This window comes from Ptychodera flava, chromosome 20 (genome assembly GCF_041260155.1).
Source record: "Ptychodera flava strain L36383 chromosome 20, AS_Pfla_20210202, whole genome shotgun sequence".
In the NCBI taxonomy this organism is placed as follows: domain Eukaryota; kingdom Metazoa; phylum Hemichordata; class Enteropneusta; family Ptychoderidae; genus Ptychodera; species Ptychodera flava.
The window spans coordinates 17,986,152-18,002,500 of record NC_091947.1 but is presented as its reverse complement, the minus strand read 5'-3'; the positions used below and the strand labels follow the sequence as shown (position 1 = coordinate 18,002,500).

At 36.5% G+C, this 16,349-nt stretch overlaps 2 protein-coding genes across 10 annotated transcripts in view; one reads left to right on the top strand and one right to left on the bottom strand.

The window, feature by feature from the left end:
* On the bottom strand, positions 1-4,112 carry LOC139120207 (protein FAM204A-like). Its single transcript, XM_070684403.1, has 4 exons — positions 3,773-4,112; positions 2,861-3,148; positions 2,383-2,529; positions 1-1,119 (listed from the first exon to the last, which is right to left on the bottom strand). Exons 1-4 carry the CDS (start codon positions 3,983-3,985, stop codon positions 1,027-1,029), a joined length of 741 nt encoding a protein of 246 aa, XP_070540504.1. The 5' UTR covers positions 3,986-4,112; the 3' UTR covers positions 1-1,026.
* A 72-nt stretch (positions 4,113-4,184) lies between these two features.
* LOC139120205 (PDZ domain-containing protein 7-like) overlaps positions 4,185-16,349 on the top strand; it is a 36,116-nt gene continuing 23,951 nt past the window's right edge. For 3 of the 9 annotated variants that reach the window (XM_070684397.1, XM_070684392.1, XM_070684391.1), the window contains exons 1-4: positions 4,210-4,490; positions 7,757-8,393; positions 15,204-15,287; positions 16,054-16,203. In XM_070684397.1, coding sequence (XP_070540498.1) covers positions 7,877-8,393; positions 15,204-15,287; positions 16,054-16,203 — 751 coding nt within the window. In that variant the 5' untranslated portion in view covers positions 4,210-4,490; positions 7,757-7,876. Of the gene's footprint in view, positions 4,491-7,756; positions 8,394-15,203; positions 15,288-16,053; positions 16,204-16,349 lie in introns of all 9 variants that reach the window. The other 6 variants (XM_070684400.1, XM_070684398.1, XM_070684395.1 and 3 more) reach the window with 5 other exon arrangements.

The following is a 16,349-nucleotide window of genomic DNA, read 5'->3' as shown; positions in this document are numbered from 1 at the left end:
TTGTTTTTTGCTTGATTTATAAATATTGTAATTTAATAACTCAAACTATTTAAACTGTTGTAATAAAAGTCAGTATTTTATACAGAGCCATGATGTTGCTCATTCATTTACTCTTTGGTGACAATATCCCTTGCCTAGTCCCAGAAAATACGCCCCATTCATGTGAGCTACTTTGATGAAACTCAAGCATTACAGTACTTTTGGTACTTCCATAATACCTGATTACCCATCTTTTTTCCCAGTTTGTAGGACCAGCTTGGACTGAGGAAGTTATCTTTCAGTGGGCTCTTTATGTAGACATCTAGGAAATAGCCATAAAACAGTAAATTGGTTAAAGCCTTATAATGTAAAGAAGCTGCAGCAAAGACAGTCAGATTAAAATCTGAGTAGGGATCAGATCATTTTCTTCATCCTTCCTTTGTCCTCACCAAATATTAAAAGCCATACAGCAGAAAGAGCGAGCACATCTGTACACCTGATTAATAGGATTGCAGCACCAGTCATAATACAAACCTGGAGAAATGACTTAAAGAGATGATGCATGTACTAAAAGTTCCAAAAATAACAACATGAGCATTTGTTTTGTTGCTTGGTGAAGTAATCTTAATATACTCTGTCTCACACAAAATGGTTACATTGAATTGCAAATAAATTTTATCATGGTCGACATACATCACTGCAAGCAACAAGATCAATTTGCTTATAAAAAGGTGTTCATCTCTTTGAATTGTTGACTTTCTCCTGCAGTATTGTTTTCAGAGAGTTTTGTTTGAAGGATTTTCTGATGATCTTTCACTCTCTACAAATCATAAACAGTTTCTTTTGAGTCACTGGTGACCTTACAATCAGCCGGTAATTTCTTCCAAAGAGTGAACCACTAGAACATTCCTTGTATACACAAGTCTAGTAAAGCATGTTTGTTTACACCATGATGGCGCAAGACATAGGTGCTTCCTGAAGCCTGACCGCTCCTCTACATTCCAATACCCTGGGCATTCACCAGGAAAATTGGAACACTCGTAAACTTTACATTGCTGCTTTCATTTCCCATCTCTGCTTAGCTTCAAATGTCCAAGTTGGTTTCTTTTTCTTCTTTTTGGCTTTAATGTCCTCCTCTTCCTAAAAAAAGACAAGCCAGTTCTATTGTTACCACTAGCGAATGATGTTTCCTTGGCATGTTTATTGAAAAGGGCAATTTGTGCCAGCTTCACTAAAAAGTGTCTCACTTGAATTTTTTGATGTAGCAATTGTGAGATTTGCCAATATTTGAAACAAGTTAAAAACATTTACAGCAAAAGTGTCTGTGTGCCACTGATGTGACAACATATGGTACAAAGTCACAGTCGAATCTCTGCCTTCCATGGCTGTAAATGGTTCCATTTCACTGTGAGTTTGATCGCGATTGAGAGAAAACTAGTACTCTATGACATACAAACTCTTCAGAAGAGCAGATAGCGCCCTCTATGATATAGCAAATGGTTTCTTTTGCCTGTACCCAACTCATCTGAGCATGGCTTTCAGGGGTTTGGTTTGCAATATTGGAAAAGGTCCAAAAATGGTGTCTACCATAATTAAAGCCCCAATAGCTGCGAATGTGTAATGAACCGATCTTAAAAAATATCCTCAGTTTTCCAAGAGTTTTCTTTGAATAAGACCCATTGGAGACTAGAAAAGTGTATAACACTGTCGTAAGTGTCCAGAGTGACATGTAAATTCAAAAATTTCCCGCCATTTGCAAAAACTAATCATGTAACAGAGAAAATAAAGATTGGGACAACACAATTTCAGCCATCGTGTGGGTGCATCCAAGTAAAGGTATCATGCTTGTTTCTTGGATGATTACAATGTGTATGGGCATGAAATACTTTTTTTTTTACTTTTCCGTGGGGGCGCCATTTTACGAGTGTGGCACCAGTTTAAAAGTGTAGGCTGGCATCATCCAAATCAGTGGGCAGTGATACTTCTATACATGTCCTTCAACTCAGTTAGCTAGCACATATACAAGAGCGATCTTTGGTTTGAAAATAAAATAATGAAAATAATGCATAAAATTCAAAACTATTCAGGCTAAAGCTTTTTGCATGGTACCATTTTTTGTGATAAACTTCATATGGCATTTCCACCAGTACATCTTTTACTTTCATCACTGAGCTTACAACTGCAGCCTTCTTGGTGACTGACACCCCTATATGTCATTCTGTAACACATTCTACCTGCTTACCCATGTGTTGTAGTTGATCTAGAATGTCTGATTTTGGATTAAACATGGTCTATAATTGGGGTCATGGTATAGTGCAAGTGTTACACTCCCCTTCCATATCTTATGACAAGTAACACCAGCATCCCTTCCCCAATCTTCAACCTAATAAAGAAGCACTTCACCTTTTTCCTGGCTGCAAAGTCCCTTGCATCAGCCGCTTCTGCAATTTTTTCACCCAGCTCTCTCTGGGCAAGTTGTTCAGTGAGTGTTTCAGCAGTTTCAAACTCTCCTTCAGCTATGGCTTCATCAATCTTTTTCTCCAGACCGGACTACAGATATGAAAGAAAAACAACAGGTTGTTGAAGAAGTTGTCCATTAATTCATTTTTCACAAACTCCAATCTTATTCTTATAAATATGCCAGATGATTATCAAAAATAATATTAGACAAATACTTAGCACATTGAATGACTCTTCCATCTGGACTTTACAAGCAACTGCTATGGATGATGTTGTAACTTAAAACCTGACATAACTTGTGATGATTTATTAAAGTGCACAGTTCAAATCAAGCCTGTTAAAGCTGAATAGCTGAATCTAAGTTAAATGAAGTTATGGAGTGAGAAGAGATATACCTACTCCCATGACAAAACACACTCACCTTGGGTGCCAAGTGGCCTTGATCTGTACCTTTGAATCTGTCAAACTGGCCCATATACTGTTTCAGGTCTTTCCAGTGCTCTGTTTTCATGTTGGCATCACCATCACCCGTATCAGCATCACCGTCCTCAGAATGTTTCCTTCTTTTTGATCCGTGACAATCCTTTTCTGCAGTCTTAGTCTCTCCATGGTCTTTTCGTTTTCGGTGACGTTTCCTTCTCTGCCTTTTGTAATCTGGAATTTTTTCATTGGACGCTTCTTCTCGGCGCTGTTGAAGCTTTTTGAATTTCTATATGAATAAATCGAATATTTGTCTTGCTGGTTTCATTGTCAAGCCCACGGTGGAGGGACAGAGAGCCTAATGCTTTAAAATCATCTTTAGCCATTGCGGGAAGACTGAAAATTAGTGGACACACCTTTACTTGTAAACTAAAAAGGATTTTGTCGGAGGGGGGGGGGGCTCTAAATAAAAGTGACAGTATGAATGGACTCTCTAGGTTACGAACAATTCCAAACAAGATTTCTTTGGGTCCATCAATCTTCAGTCTTACTATATATGACAGGCATCCAACTCAATGAAAGCAAACCGTCACTGATGCAGTGACGGTTTGTTTGCATTGAGTCAAATGCCTGTGCTATGATTTTCAGGGATGTGTCAGTCACCTCTAAATATAATCACAGTCCCTCGCAATCACACCGTTATCTGATACAGACAGTGTGCATAAATTGTGTGATATTTGTGGAGTTGATCTTGCACATTCATTTGAAAAAATCACTGCCAGGTGGTAAGAAGCTTTCTCTCTCTCTCTCTCTCTCTCTCTCTCTCTCTCTCTCTCTCTCTGAGTTCAACTGAAAAATGAATGCATCTCGATAGTGACGATAGTACTTGTCGAATTGTTAATGTAGACTTTACCTCCCATATTGAGCTAGATATCCCCTTTGGTGGTGCACTTTCTGTGTCGACAGTCGCGTTGGATGCGGTACGTGAGGCACCCTGGTCAGAGAAACTGAGCGGCGATCCCGGATCGTCCACCTCGTCCTCTGAGTCAGAACTGCTGTACTCTTCAAGTCCCGGGATTATTGAAAACATTCCTGTGAAACTACGGACCAAAATACATCTAATCATATAAAGGACTTATATATCCCCTGACAAGCATCTCCAGGATGAATTCAGCAGCAGCAGAAGAAGTATATATACAAGTTTATGACAACAAGAAAACACCTGAACTTCCTGCAGATGTTCGTGGAATATACCTTTCTCTCCTCCTAATGAAGCTCCCCTTTGACCTACCTGACAGCCAATCATCGTCATTAATTTTCGTGACGTAGGAACTTGGATCTCCGCCATCGTTCACTTCACTGTTTTCAATCAAGGGATTCCAACTGAGAGGTTTCGGCGTCTGATACATATTTTTGTGGGGAAATCTTGTCTAGAAATTGGATTATTTGTGACTTCAATGAAGTACGTTCATTTCTGGATCGTCGACTAAACAAAGAAGTGGTTCTGTATGACCTCGATAGCTATGTGACACAACAAAGTGGTTGACAGATCGACCGCGAGTCTCTCAAGTGGTATTTCGAAAAGAGGACGCCGTGTCTAGGCTACCGAAGTTGCCACTTGTAACTATAAGGTATGACTATTCTTCCACTCTTTTATCAAAAAATTAGTCTGAAAGAATTAGACGCTTTGAAATATAACGCCGGTTGTCACAAAGGAAAATTTGTCAACAGAGCGTCACTTTATGAAATATTGATAAAATTCTAAGGCAAACGGTGGCAATTTTGAAATTGTATTTTTTACACTCAAGGTATTAGCAATACAGTCAGCGTATGCGCTCAATACATGAACATTATCGGAAATACTCGAAATTTAAAAGACCTTGTGTAAATTTTACGTTTAATTCATCACCAGACGTGTGTAGTTAATGCGCAGACTGCATCGTGTAGTGTAGTCCCCAGGGAATTATTTTTAGCCGTGTAGGCTACGGCCCTGTTTTGCATATTGATAATCTAGAACGGTGGTACAGGTATGGTGTGCGACTCGAGAGCAATGCATTGTAACAGGGATAGGTATTCGGTTTGTTATGACGGTCAAAAGGCTCGAGCTGTTGTGTCATTCCTGTAGGAATGACACAACGTCGAATGTTTATCAACTTCGAAATTGTCTCACAATTCCAGATTCAATGTGTACCGAGTTTTTGCCTTCTTTTTTGTACAAGAAGATTGGCCAGCGTGCTCAATATAGATTCATGTTAGCTGTTGAAAAGAATGGATTGTTCTTCCTGTGCCTTTTAAGGTGGACACTTAGCCTAGGGCAACAATAGGGTTTTTGTTGTTGAAAACTTAACTATTGTTGTGCTAATTTTTGGCATCTACACTGTAGTGTGTACAAAAACCTTACCTATTGTTGGTGACTGTAATGGGCATTCCAAGTGAGCTACCTGGCCCATTGGTCTGAGTTGTACGTGTGACTGCTTGTCAGCTGTTTGGCATCGTTTCATCAGTGTCATTTTGTGAACTGTATCTTGCATTTGCCTTAACATGCTGTATAGTAATGGACAAATTCACGATCAACCTTATTGACAATCTGTTCTGTACCTGTCGAATTGAAAACAATGTGGATATAGGAAAACTTGCAGTTCCTCATATATGTATGTATGTATGTATGTATATATATATATATATATATATATATATATATATATATATATATATATATATATATATATATATATATATATATATATATATACATCACCTAAAATATACAAAGTAAAAGTTTTGTGATCAATTATGTCATTATGGGTGATCACAAACAAGTTTAGTCTTTTGTAATCATCATGAAGACATATCCAAAACTTCACTGTTTCCTGCGTTTTCACTGATTCGAAAATTGCAAGTCAGCTGAGCGAGTGTAGTCATGAATTGCATTAGTAAATGTAATTTTGTCATTGTTTTGCATCATGACAAGGACAAAACAGTTCGTTAATGGGATGCATGAAACAGAATTTTTAAATATTAGTCAAATCATTGAAAATGTTGTTTGAGGGTCTTAGGTCAACGTAATGTGTAAAGAAGTATTTTATAAAGCCAAAATATTTTACATTTTACAAGTAATAGCTAAAAATTGTATGTGAATAGTGACGCAAAACAGTTTTCCTTTGGAGACAGGGACAATCACAACTGGAAAGGCTGAAATGTTTTATTGAATTATTTGATCAAAAAATATAGTCAAAACAGAGGAATTCGATATTCAATTGTAAATTCCAATTGAATACAAAAGTACAATAAAGTTGCATGGTCTGCATGGTGTCACACAGAAAGACTCCTTATGTTTGTATGCTCATTTACTGTAAACTCTATTTCTGTAGATCTCATTTTATTTTATTCATGAACAAATTGTTCTCAGGTTTATGTTTTGTGCAGTGTAGTCTATCACCAGCGTACAGCTTGCAATCTGATTGACAGATGGTTTTATATAAACTCATACCATCTATACCATCTGTGGTGATTCGTTTGTGTAAACTCATACTCATCTTTTTGCGTGACATAACAATATATGATTTGATCAAGATTGTGCCTCATCTTTTGTGATAGAAAATATAATATTTTGTCTTATCAACAACCTTGCAAAGGGTTAAGCCAATATCGTATGTATATCATATACAATAATATTATGATCCAAGTTCTGTTCATTTTTTGTGTCTGAAGAGGTTCATTATTATTTTATATATTTAATGTTTTTATCTACCGTACATGTATTTTTCTATTTTCTACATGGAACGCACTGTAATTTCATAATTGTCGAATGGATACTACTGTTACTAGACAGTCACAGAATGAAAGTGTATCCAAGAACAATAGGTAAATTATATAATTGAAGTTTTAAATACCGGTATAAGTACGGACATGTTGAAGCGGAATACGTGTCAAATTGCATTTGAAAAGTGTCTTAGGTCTGTTACATTGGCAGGTCTTTGTGAAGGACCTTGGTGGGGTTTGACGGATGCTTTCTAATTTGTTTCGATATCATCATTCATATCATCATTATTTTCATCATCGTCACCTTATATGTACTATGGACTGAACAAATTTCATTTTGTATAGCCTTGAAACGTGTGCAGTCAAGCAATTACTCAGCAGTATTGAAAATTGTTATTAGTAGTGTATGATGATCAGATATTATAGCCACAGTGGCAAGTTTTATATCCAAACCTTAGACGTTCAGAAGAGTCTATGCCAACTCATCCAAACCGTAGATTACAAAGGTTTCCGGTGAAAAAACTTTTGTTTATCTCTTGTTAAGTCCAGTAATTAAAATCAGCATAAAAGATTGCTAGTCATTAGGCAGTCTGATTAAAATCAGATGTAGAGTACGGTGAGTCGGCGACGTCTATACTTACGCGGTATTCTCTTGTTGTCGCTCTCACTACGAGGCGACAGCAGGAGAATACTGTGTACCAGTAAGTATAGATGCCGTACTCTACATCTAATTTTAATCAGATTGGTCATAAATGTAATACAGTATATATTTCTGTAGGTATGTTTTCACGGGTCTTGAAAAAGTTGGAACAGACTTGCTTTAGTTTTGTAGGGCCTAGGGATTGTTATGCCTTACTGAGTTAAACCAACTTGTCAGACATGATAGCAGTGGATGAACATGGCAGGAAAAAGGTTACTTTTTCCACAAGTTGATTGAGCGAGCAATTGTGATCAGGACAAGAGGGGAGAGATCTATGCATCAGAATTATTACCAATGCTCAGTTAAGGATCGTTACATTTTCATGTTTATCAAGAGAAAATGATTTTAATATCCAAATTTTTTTTTATATACATATTTTAAAATTTTGACTTGTAGACATATCTAGACCATGTTTGTCTTTTTATTTCTTCGTAGAAGTGGAGAACTTGTGTGAAGATGTGACGGGGAAGATCACGGAAATTGACCTATCGTATACCTTGTTTACTATCACACACAGCCCGCTAGTATCATAACCTCATGTGAAAACAACCAAATATGTCCTTCCGTCGAGTCGATAGTCAGCGGAAATTCTACCTGCGTCAGTTTCATGAGAGGTCGCGATTGGTTCTATCCGACCTCGAAAGGAGCTACCTGCATGATGTGCTAAGGGAGTACCACAGTTACAAGGATGTTGCTTCGTTGATGATTGCTCTGATGAACTGCCTTGATACCCCCAGGAAATTGGATTTATTGCGAGAAATACGCAACATAATTCCTCCGGTCGATGTGATGGAATTTGATCGGCTAGCACCTTATCACCGAATGGCCCACCCGTACGATCAGCACGCATCATTTCGTGGCATAACCAACAGAGCAGCTTACAGTCCCAGGCCGGCTCAGCCTCCATCACCATCTCAACCACGGCAACAAAGGGCAACCACCCCTACACCTTCCCAGAAAAGCGTGATGACCGTGCACCGTTTAATTCCTCAGAAAGAACCACAGCACAGAAAACCAGCCCATCATGAGAGCATGTCATCAAGACAGGATGATCTATCAGTGACTTATCCAGGTAAGACATATTCTCAGTAAAAATTCCTACTTTAACAATTCTGAAGTAGACAATACTAGCAGATGAGAATAGAACTTTGATGTGTGGTACATTTTGCTGATTAGATATTCTCTGATTTAGGTACGGACTTTGTTGACAACAGTAAGCTGGTAAAGTGTAACCAGATTTTCCCTTTCGTTGTATTTGTCTATCAAAGTAATCATACAAGAAGACAGCAGGGTACTCACCGAAGTAGTTCGCCTGCCATACTAAAAAGACTGTTGAATGCAATTTGTTCCTATTTGCTAATTCTCCTGCTCATGGCACAAACACAGATAGTCACCAAAATCATAAATATCAGATCAATTTGGTTGCAGTTTGTTTGTATCACAACATTTCTTGGTAAATTTTTTGTACAACGTAGTATCATGAACGCAAACTTCACTCAGTATCTAAGCCAGCCATATATGGCAAGCTAATTGCCAATTGTAAATAAATTAGTCTGATGAAGTCGCTGCAAGCAATTGCATGAAATTGGCATAATTTTTTAATTTACAACTAAAAATAAAATATATGAATTGCCTTTTTTATGGGGCTTTATTTTACCATTTGTATAATAGGAATTTCATAACAACTCCACTTATTCTAAGAATTTTGCAAGATGTTAGCAGTTTTTTTGCTAAACCAAAGTCCAAAACTATCAACCATTGTTGTCCAATGTATATTAGGATAGGAAGCCAACTAACTATTCAGTTATTGCACAATGGTTGTTTATGTACTTTTCATTGTAATCATAACTTTCACTAATCATGTCATGATGTAGCTTTCACTTTATACCTACATCATGACTTGTGGATTATTGCAGTCAATTGTCAGATATAAACTGTTCCCTGGGGATAGTCTTTTTCAAAAAAATACTCATGTTTTTAAAACAACCATTGTTAGTCTTTGCATTTACCAAATGAGGTATTGTTGCAGTCGTCCGCCAGGCCATGTAAGATACAGTATACATGACCACCTAGGTTGCCAGATAATAAGAGTAGTGGCTGACTGTCACATTGGTCTAGAATGATATTACTGTTGTCAAAAGATAGCACCCCCTACCAAGTGTTGTTGTATAGCAGTGAAGTGATCGATTTATGAAATAATTTGACAAAACAGAATGAAAGTATAAAAATATGCTCCTTTTTGTCCTTTTGCTATTTTTACCATTTTCTCTGTTTCTAATTCGGTGGGCTAGTTCTCTAAATAGCTTATACATTAAAAAATTTGTGTTCAAAGGTGTGTAAATAATACACCATCATTTCCATATCTTTCCTATTGCAAATTCGCCAATGTTTTGATAATGTCTAGGGAGAACACTATGTTCTATTGTGCCATAGAAAGCAATATGATAATGAATAGTTTAAATAATAACTTTGAATTTATGCAAGCTATTCTCCTGATTGATAAATTCACGTTTGCAAACTATATATATATATATATATATATATTATATATATATATATATATATATATATATATATATATATATATATATAATGACATCCTTGTCCTTATATTTGCTGGGATCTATAATGTACACTCCTTTCATTGTACAGAATCTCTTCATCAAGTAATATTGACATGCGAAGTAAACATAACATGCAGTTAGTTTAAACTGTAAACCTCATCAGTGAGACATTTACTCAGTTACCATCAACTTGCTGAGAAAAAAGAACGTCTATGGCATGCACAGATCTTCATGTCTGTATTTGTTAGACGGCTGAAAAGCCACGGTTTGAAATTCCAATGTATGCAGATAGAGTTTCCATGTCATTCCGAAGTGAATTGCTTCAGAGAAGTAGGCATTCCGGAATTCCAGCAGTTGTAGAGAATCTGAGAGTGAATGTTCCGCTTATGTTTAAAAACTGTGATCGAAAGAGGAATGGCACAATGGAGCAATATAAAGCAATGAAACTGAGATCAATAGTCAGCCAATGAATATCACCGTCTTATTGGTTACTGTAAACATTCATAAATTATAATATGAGATCAGTACATGGTCATCATATGTCTATTATTGATCAATAAATACATATTAAAATTTATTTATCTAATTTTTCAGCAAGTAACATTTCCTGTATAGACAATCTACAAAATAAATGTACTTCAGAAATGTGTTTATATATTGCCAACGCTGACATATACAGTACCTAAGGTTATTGATTTATATGCATATCAAAATGTGCATGTAACAGAGAGATACTTGTATATTTCACAGTTGGAATTTCATAAGTATTTCACTTGAGGTTCAAAGATGGCACGGTGTACAATCATGTACCAGTGGATGTTGCGTGCTCTTGTCTGTTATTAAAAATAACATTTCATCCCCTGTGAATGAAAACCTTCCTGTCAAATTCTTGTCAAACATTTTTTGTGACATAATTTTGTTTAAGTAAATGCTAACGAAACTCGATGTACTTTTTTGTACATTGTATTGATTGCTGTTATATTTAACTTTTTGCATGTTGCAATGGTCCACATCACCAATCCAACATCAAATAACAGAATGATATATTACAGTTGCTTTCTCCTGGTTGTTCAGCTGCTTTCTTTTCACAACTATAGAAACGACCTTCATAGGTAATGTCACAGGTATGTCTATTACGTGAATTGAATGCAGCAGACAAGACACTACAGAAGTCCCGCATTTATGAAATCCACACAGGAAACGTTAATAACCTGTCAAGCCATACGCTGAAGGATGTCTTATACAATCAGGGACAACATTGTCATCAACAGTATTGTGCTGCCGTAGCAACTGTCAGCCAGTTATTCAGATAATCAAATTTTGTGAACAAAGCGCTGAATATCATGAAAATATTTGCAGGGATAGGACAGTAGCTGTTGACAGCGTATCGGTCTCATTCTGTCATTAAGGTTTGGGCGCTCAGCTGGTCTGTTTAGTCTTTTGACAAACGATATCTTTGAGTCAGAAGACCTACATGTACAGTGTATTGAAATGACAAATTACCAGGGAGCTGTACCACCACTGTGATTCTCCCTAGGAGAAAGTCAGTGGGTTTAACGCTTATAACATATCAAGTGTTATAATTCAGTTTAAAATGGACTGTCTCATCACGCAGTGGCCCACCCCCCTAAAATAATCAACTCACCTGTCTTTCATGTCAACTGCAGCTTTGTGTATTGTAAAGAAGTGAAGTCTATGATGAATAGCAAAAAGATTGAAGAGTCAAGTCCCAGCATACCGTATCATGACATAAATTCACATAAAAAGCTCATTTTTGTCACAAGGCCTTCAATCATGACAGTAGCTTTTCATAGAACCATAGGGGCTAGCAACAATGTCTGTCCCCAGGGGAGGAGGCAGGGGGGGGGGTAGGGGTGATAGAACTCTAATTTACATGTAGTTGAAAGTGTATCCATAACACTTTGAACCAGAGAAGTTTGCGTTCAACAAATAAAATCCATAGCAACAGTTGTCTTCTCTTAAGTCTGTATTTAGAATTATTTACCCCACTGTACTTTGAAACATGAATTGACTACTGAACAGCAGAGGAAAGCAAAGTCCTTATCAAAATGGCTCTTTGTCTTCCAGTCACTTCCCACTCAACACAAATTGTATGTAATAAAGAGATTGCTTACGGCTCGGCTTTTGTATTTGATGATCAAAGTCAGGTATTTTTTTGAAACCACTTCTCAAACTAATGCACAGTTGTAGTGTTATAACATTGAGACCAATATCATCATTGTATGTCTGGAATGAAATGAGTAAAGTAGTGCACAAGTGTCCAGTGAGGTTGACACTGGTGAGCTCAACAACCAGGTATACCAAGCTCTGTAAGGAACCTCTGATATTTCAATATTTAATTTTATTCCACTCACTGAAGCACTCATGAAGTGTCAGTGTTTGTAAAAGAGCTCTGAAGTATCCAATATTTATGTTGTATAACTAAAGTCTGGAGGTATTGTCAAGAACAACAGAATAGTAGCAGAGGATCCACATTCAGGCTACATATACATGTAACAAAGTAACAAGTTTGTATATGGCTCTTCTTTGTGTACTTGGGATAGGGTAAGGAAATGTGAAATTTATAGGGGGACAAAAAAATTACAAATGATAAAAATGGTACAGCTACATGTATCAACCCTCTAGGATACATGACACCATGAAATATTTCATGTGAGAGTGATCAGAAATTGATAATTGTCAAAACTACTGTATGTATTTCCATTGCTCCTATAATGGAGTCTTCTTCTCGTACAGAAAATTAAAAAAATAATTTAGTACAGCACTGTTGAAGACACAATGATTTCAGTTTCAGCCAGATTAGATAAAATTACACTTATTATAGTTTTATGGGGTACATCTCAACTTGGTAAAATGGTTTGAGTTTGCAAATAGGATTTCACCAAAGGTGAAATGAGGTCAGGTATTTAGCACGAGCTAAAGTGCAATTGAGAATTCCAATTACATCTAAAAAAGTTCATTGATGTTCAATCTTGTGTGACAAATGAGATTGAAATGTGGGTGAATACCAATGACACAGCAGTAACAATGGTGAAATACCTATGGTGAAAATATCAATGATAGAACACTCCAATATGCATACATGTACGGTAAAATCCAGGCTACAGTAGCTATTGTTAGTATCTCAGTGCAATCATTTCTTCTTTTCAAAATCACTACAGTCTCATTACGTTTATGGAAAAAATCCATGATTTCATTCTACTGGTAGTTTCAATATTACCTCTTTCTTTGGTTGACTTTTAAATATTTTCAAGAGCACTCCTGTGCACACTGAAACAAGATAATTCTGTTTGACATAAATTTTACCCGACAGTACAATATCATGATTGTGTAGAATGTTTCAACTATCTGTTTTGTTTGTTTTTTCATATTAGGAAATTCTCTTTCCTGGCACAACTCTTTTCACAGCTAGTTAAACATTATAGTGAAAGTGATCTTCAAATCTACATGTATGTTAATAATAATGATAAATATGATCATGATGACATCCCTGATATTGCTGTTGACACATGCATTCATTTGGAGATTATGAAGTTGAAAAATTATTGAATGGTTGAGTTTTTCTTAGTTAATTAATTTACAGATGAATTCACAGCGATAATTATTGCCTGCTAAAAGCAAATAACTACCAGTATTATTCCAGCACTTTCACAGTAAGGTCTAGTAATATTGGAAAAGTGTGTTCAGAATAGGTAACACACGCCATATTGTTTAGAAAATGTGCCTGAAATTATGTACTCCCACAAAAGCTTCACTAGACTCCAAGACAAAAACATAGTTCCGCATATTGCCATCCAGAAATCAATTGTCAGGTTGAAAGGTACTGAATAGTGTATAAAAGGTAATTTAGAATTCATCACAGTGTAGTACTGTATACAGGAATATTATTTTTAGCATTTAAGACCTAAAGTGTGTCTCACCCCTTGTGATCCTAGGTATAGAGTTCATATCATGTGATCTAAAACAAGTAGGAACCTTTCAATAGAAAGTGTTTTTTCTGATATGGCTTCAGGCTAACAGATTATTGTTATCAGGTAACCGATATTTTGCACGCCCACGCTAGATTGAGTTGAATAGTGCTGTGTTGAACTCGATGAGAATCTTTCTTGTATGGCTTGTGGCCCAGGGCACTTTCAAATCCATGTAAAATGCTGCAGATAAGGATGTAGGGTGTCATTATCTCTGCCGTTTGTATCTATGGTTAGGGTGAACGTTTTACCCTTCTCTGACAGTATTTCTTCAGAGTGCCAGGGGTATACTTGCTCAAATTTGTATTTCCCAGAGACTGTACATTGTTCCATGCCACTTGTACTAACGTTGTGCAATACATGTAGTTTGATTAGAAAAGGTAAAGTGACGTTGTATGAAGTCTATGTTTTCATAGATTTCCCAGTATCAGCCAGTGGTAATCATATTTTAGATGTGTGGTAGATATGTTAATGAATATTTTAATAATATGGCTCATGAATTTAGCATAGATAACAAAACAATGTTATACTCCTGATAAAGAATTATTTGAGTCAATATTTTAGGAATTTAACATTACACACATAGTGACAATATGCTTGTCTTTTTATTGAGTTAACATTCTTACAGAGAAGTTACCAATAAGCTGTCTGATATTTCTGCAGTGAAACTTCACTTGCCCCTGTATAAATCATCAAGAAATAATTCATTCATAGGGCTTCTATATTTACCAGTAATCAGATGGGATGTTAATATTATTGATGCGTATTACATGTAGATATGCAATAGCTTAAATAAGGCCAGCAACAGCTGTCTGGAAGATGTGTGTCATACTTTCTCTGATCCTTTGACCCTTTTCATGCCTACATGCCTACAGAAAAACATGCTGCAAATTCAAACGACTGATAAATTAGACCATCTTCATTGAATGTGTAATCCTGTCATGTAGGGCTTACCAGCACTGTACAGTATTTTTATGGTCTGGGGAGACCAGACATCTACCATGTTTTTGATCATTCTAATTTGGCACAGAGCCAAGAATATAATGGCAACATACATTGATCAATTTCATGTTGAAAGTGAAGAGCATGTCAGAATAAATTTCACAGACTGTGGGCTGAGACTTATCATTTTCAAAGGAACGGGTATAAATTACAAATTGAGCGATGATTAATGTGATGACAGTGTGAGCAAATATCTTTATTTGCTGAAGAAAATGTTCTACAAGCTGTGGTAAATATTTTGTAAGCTGTATTTTGGGTGGTGTAATGAAAAAATTGTAATTTTTAACTACAAAGAATTTACATTGCACTTCATTTACCCCCTTCAAGCCGCTACCACAAAAGAAAAACCCAAAACTAAAAAGAAAACTAGATTTATGAATACGAATGCCGTATCACCAAAAGGTTCGGACAGTAAGTATCAAATGCAAAAATGGGGGTATAGTTCTTGTTTTAGGTCAGTGTCAGTCCGTTGGCGTTGGTGTAATGCCTGCTTGTGTCGGTACAAAGAATCAAACATTGCTCCCAGCACTTGCATGCAATATTTGTATGCAAACCATTGGATATTTTTTGTACATGCTCTTTGGTATAGTGGTGTTTGATGTAATGGTGGTCACAGCTATTAAAGATATGTCCCTCAGTGTGGTCATGGTATAATGAATAGTAAATGTAAATTTTTAAGCCCTGTATTGTAAATTAGCATATAGAAATAATTTCACAAGAATATGCGTAAATTGCTGTATATATGTACTTTCAATGGAAGTTGGTATAGCAACGAAATGTTCATATTCTCTGAAATGCATTCTGTGTTATGGATGTTTTGTTCAATAGAGTGCATGTTGATGATGTATTCTGATATGGATAATTAATAACCTATAGTTGTGTATGGTGTAAAACGGTTCGGTGAGTGACAAGCACGTTATACCAGAATTGATGATTTTTGTACGTCGTTCCCCCAAGTGCCAACCACTATGTGGTTACTCTTGGGAGGGCAGGCTACACTTTGTGTCACAATTAACAAAGAAGATGACAGTCTCGGATGTGTTATTTTGTGTTATGGATGTTTTGCTCTATACAGTGCATGTTGATGATGTATTCTGAAATGGTTGTGTGTAGCTTACGGTGTGAGTGACAAGCACATTACAGCAGAATTGATGATTTTTGTACGTTGTTCCCCCAGGTGCCAACCACAATGGTTACACTCAGGAGGGCACTCTGCACCTTGTCACAATTAACAAAGAAGACGACAGTCTCGGATTTAGCATTCGTGGAGGTTCTGAACATGGACTGGGAATATTTGTCAGTCAAATAGACGACGGGTCAGTGGCGGGTAAGTAGCATGCATCTTGTGTGCCATTAAATGGTTTTCAAAACTGAGAAATAAACTCATGGGAGTATGTCACTTTGTGCAATACTTAGAGGAAACCTTGTGTGTGTTAGAAGTAAATATTAACTTTCAAACCTTTTATAATCTTT

What these genes read in the sequence shown, in the direction of transcription:
- LOC139120207 (XM_070684403.1), bottom strand. Translation starts at nt 3,985, where the DNA reads ATGATTAGATGTATTTTGGTCCGTAGTTTCACAGGAATGTTTTCAATA. An exon ending in TATCTAGCTCAATATGGGAG is followed by an intron (nt 3,149 to 3,772) that starts GTAAAGTCTACA and finishes TTATTCATATAG; the next exon opens with AAATTCAAAAAGCTTCAACA. An exon ending in ACTTTGCAGCCAGGAAAAAG is followed by an intron (nt 1,120 to 2,382) that starts GTGAAGTGCTTC and finishes GTCTTTTTTTAG; the next exon opens with GAAGAGGAGGACATTAAAGC.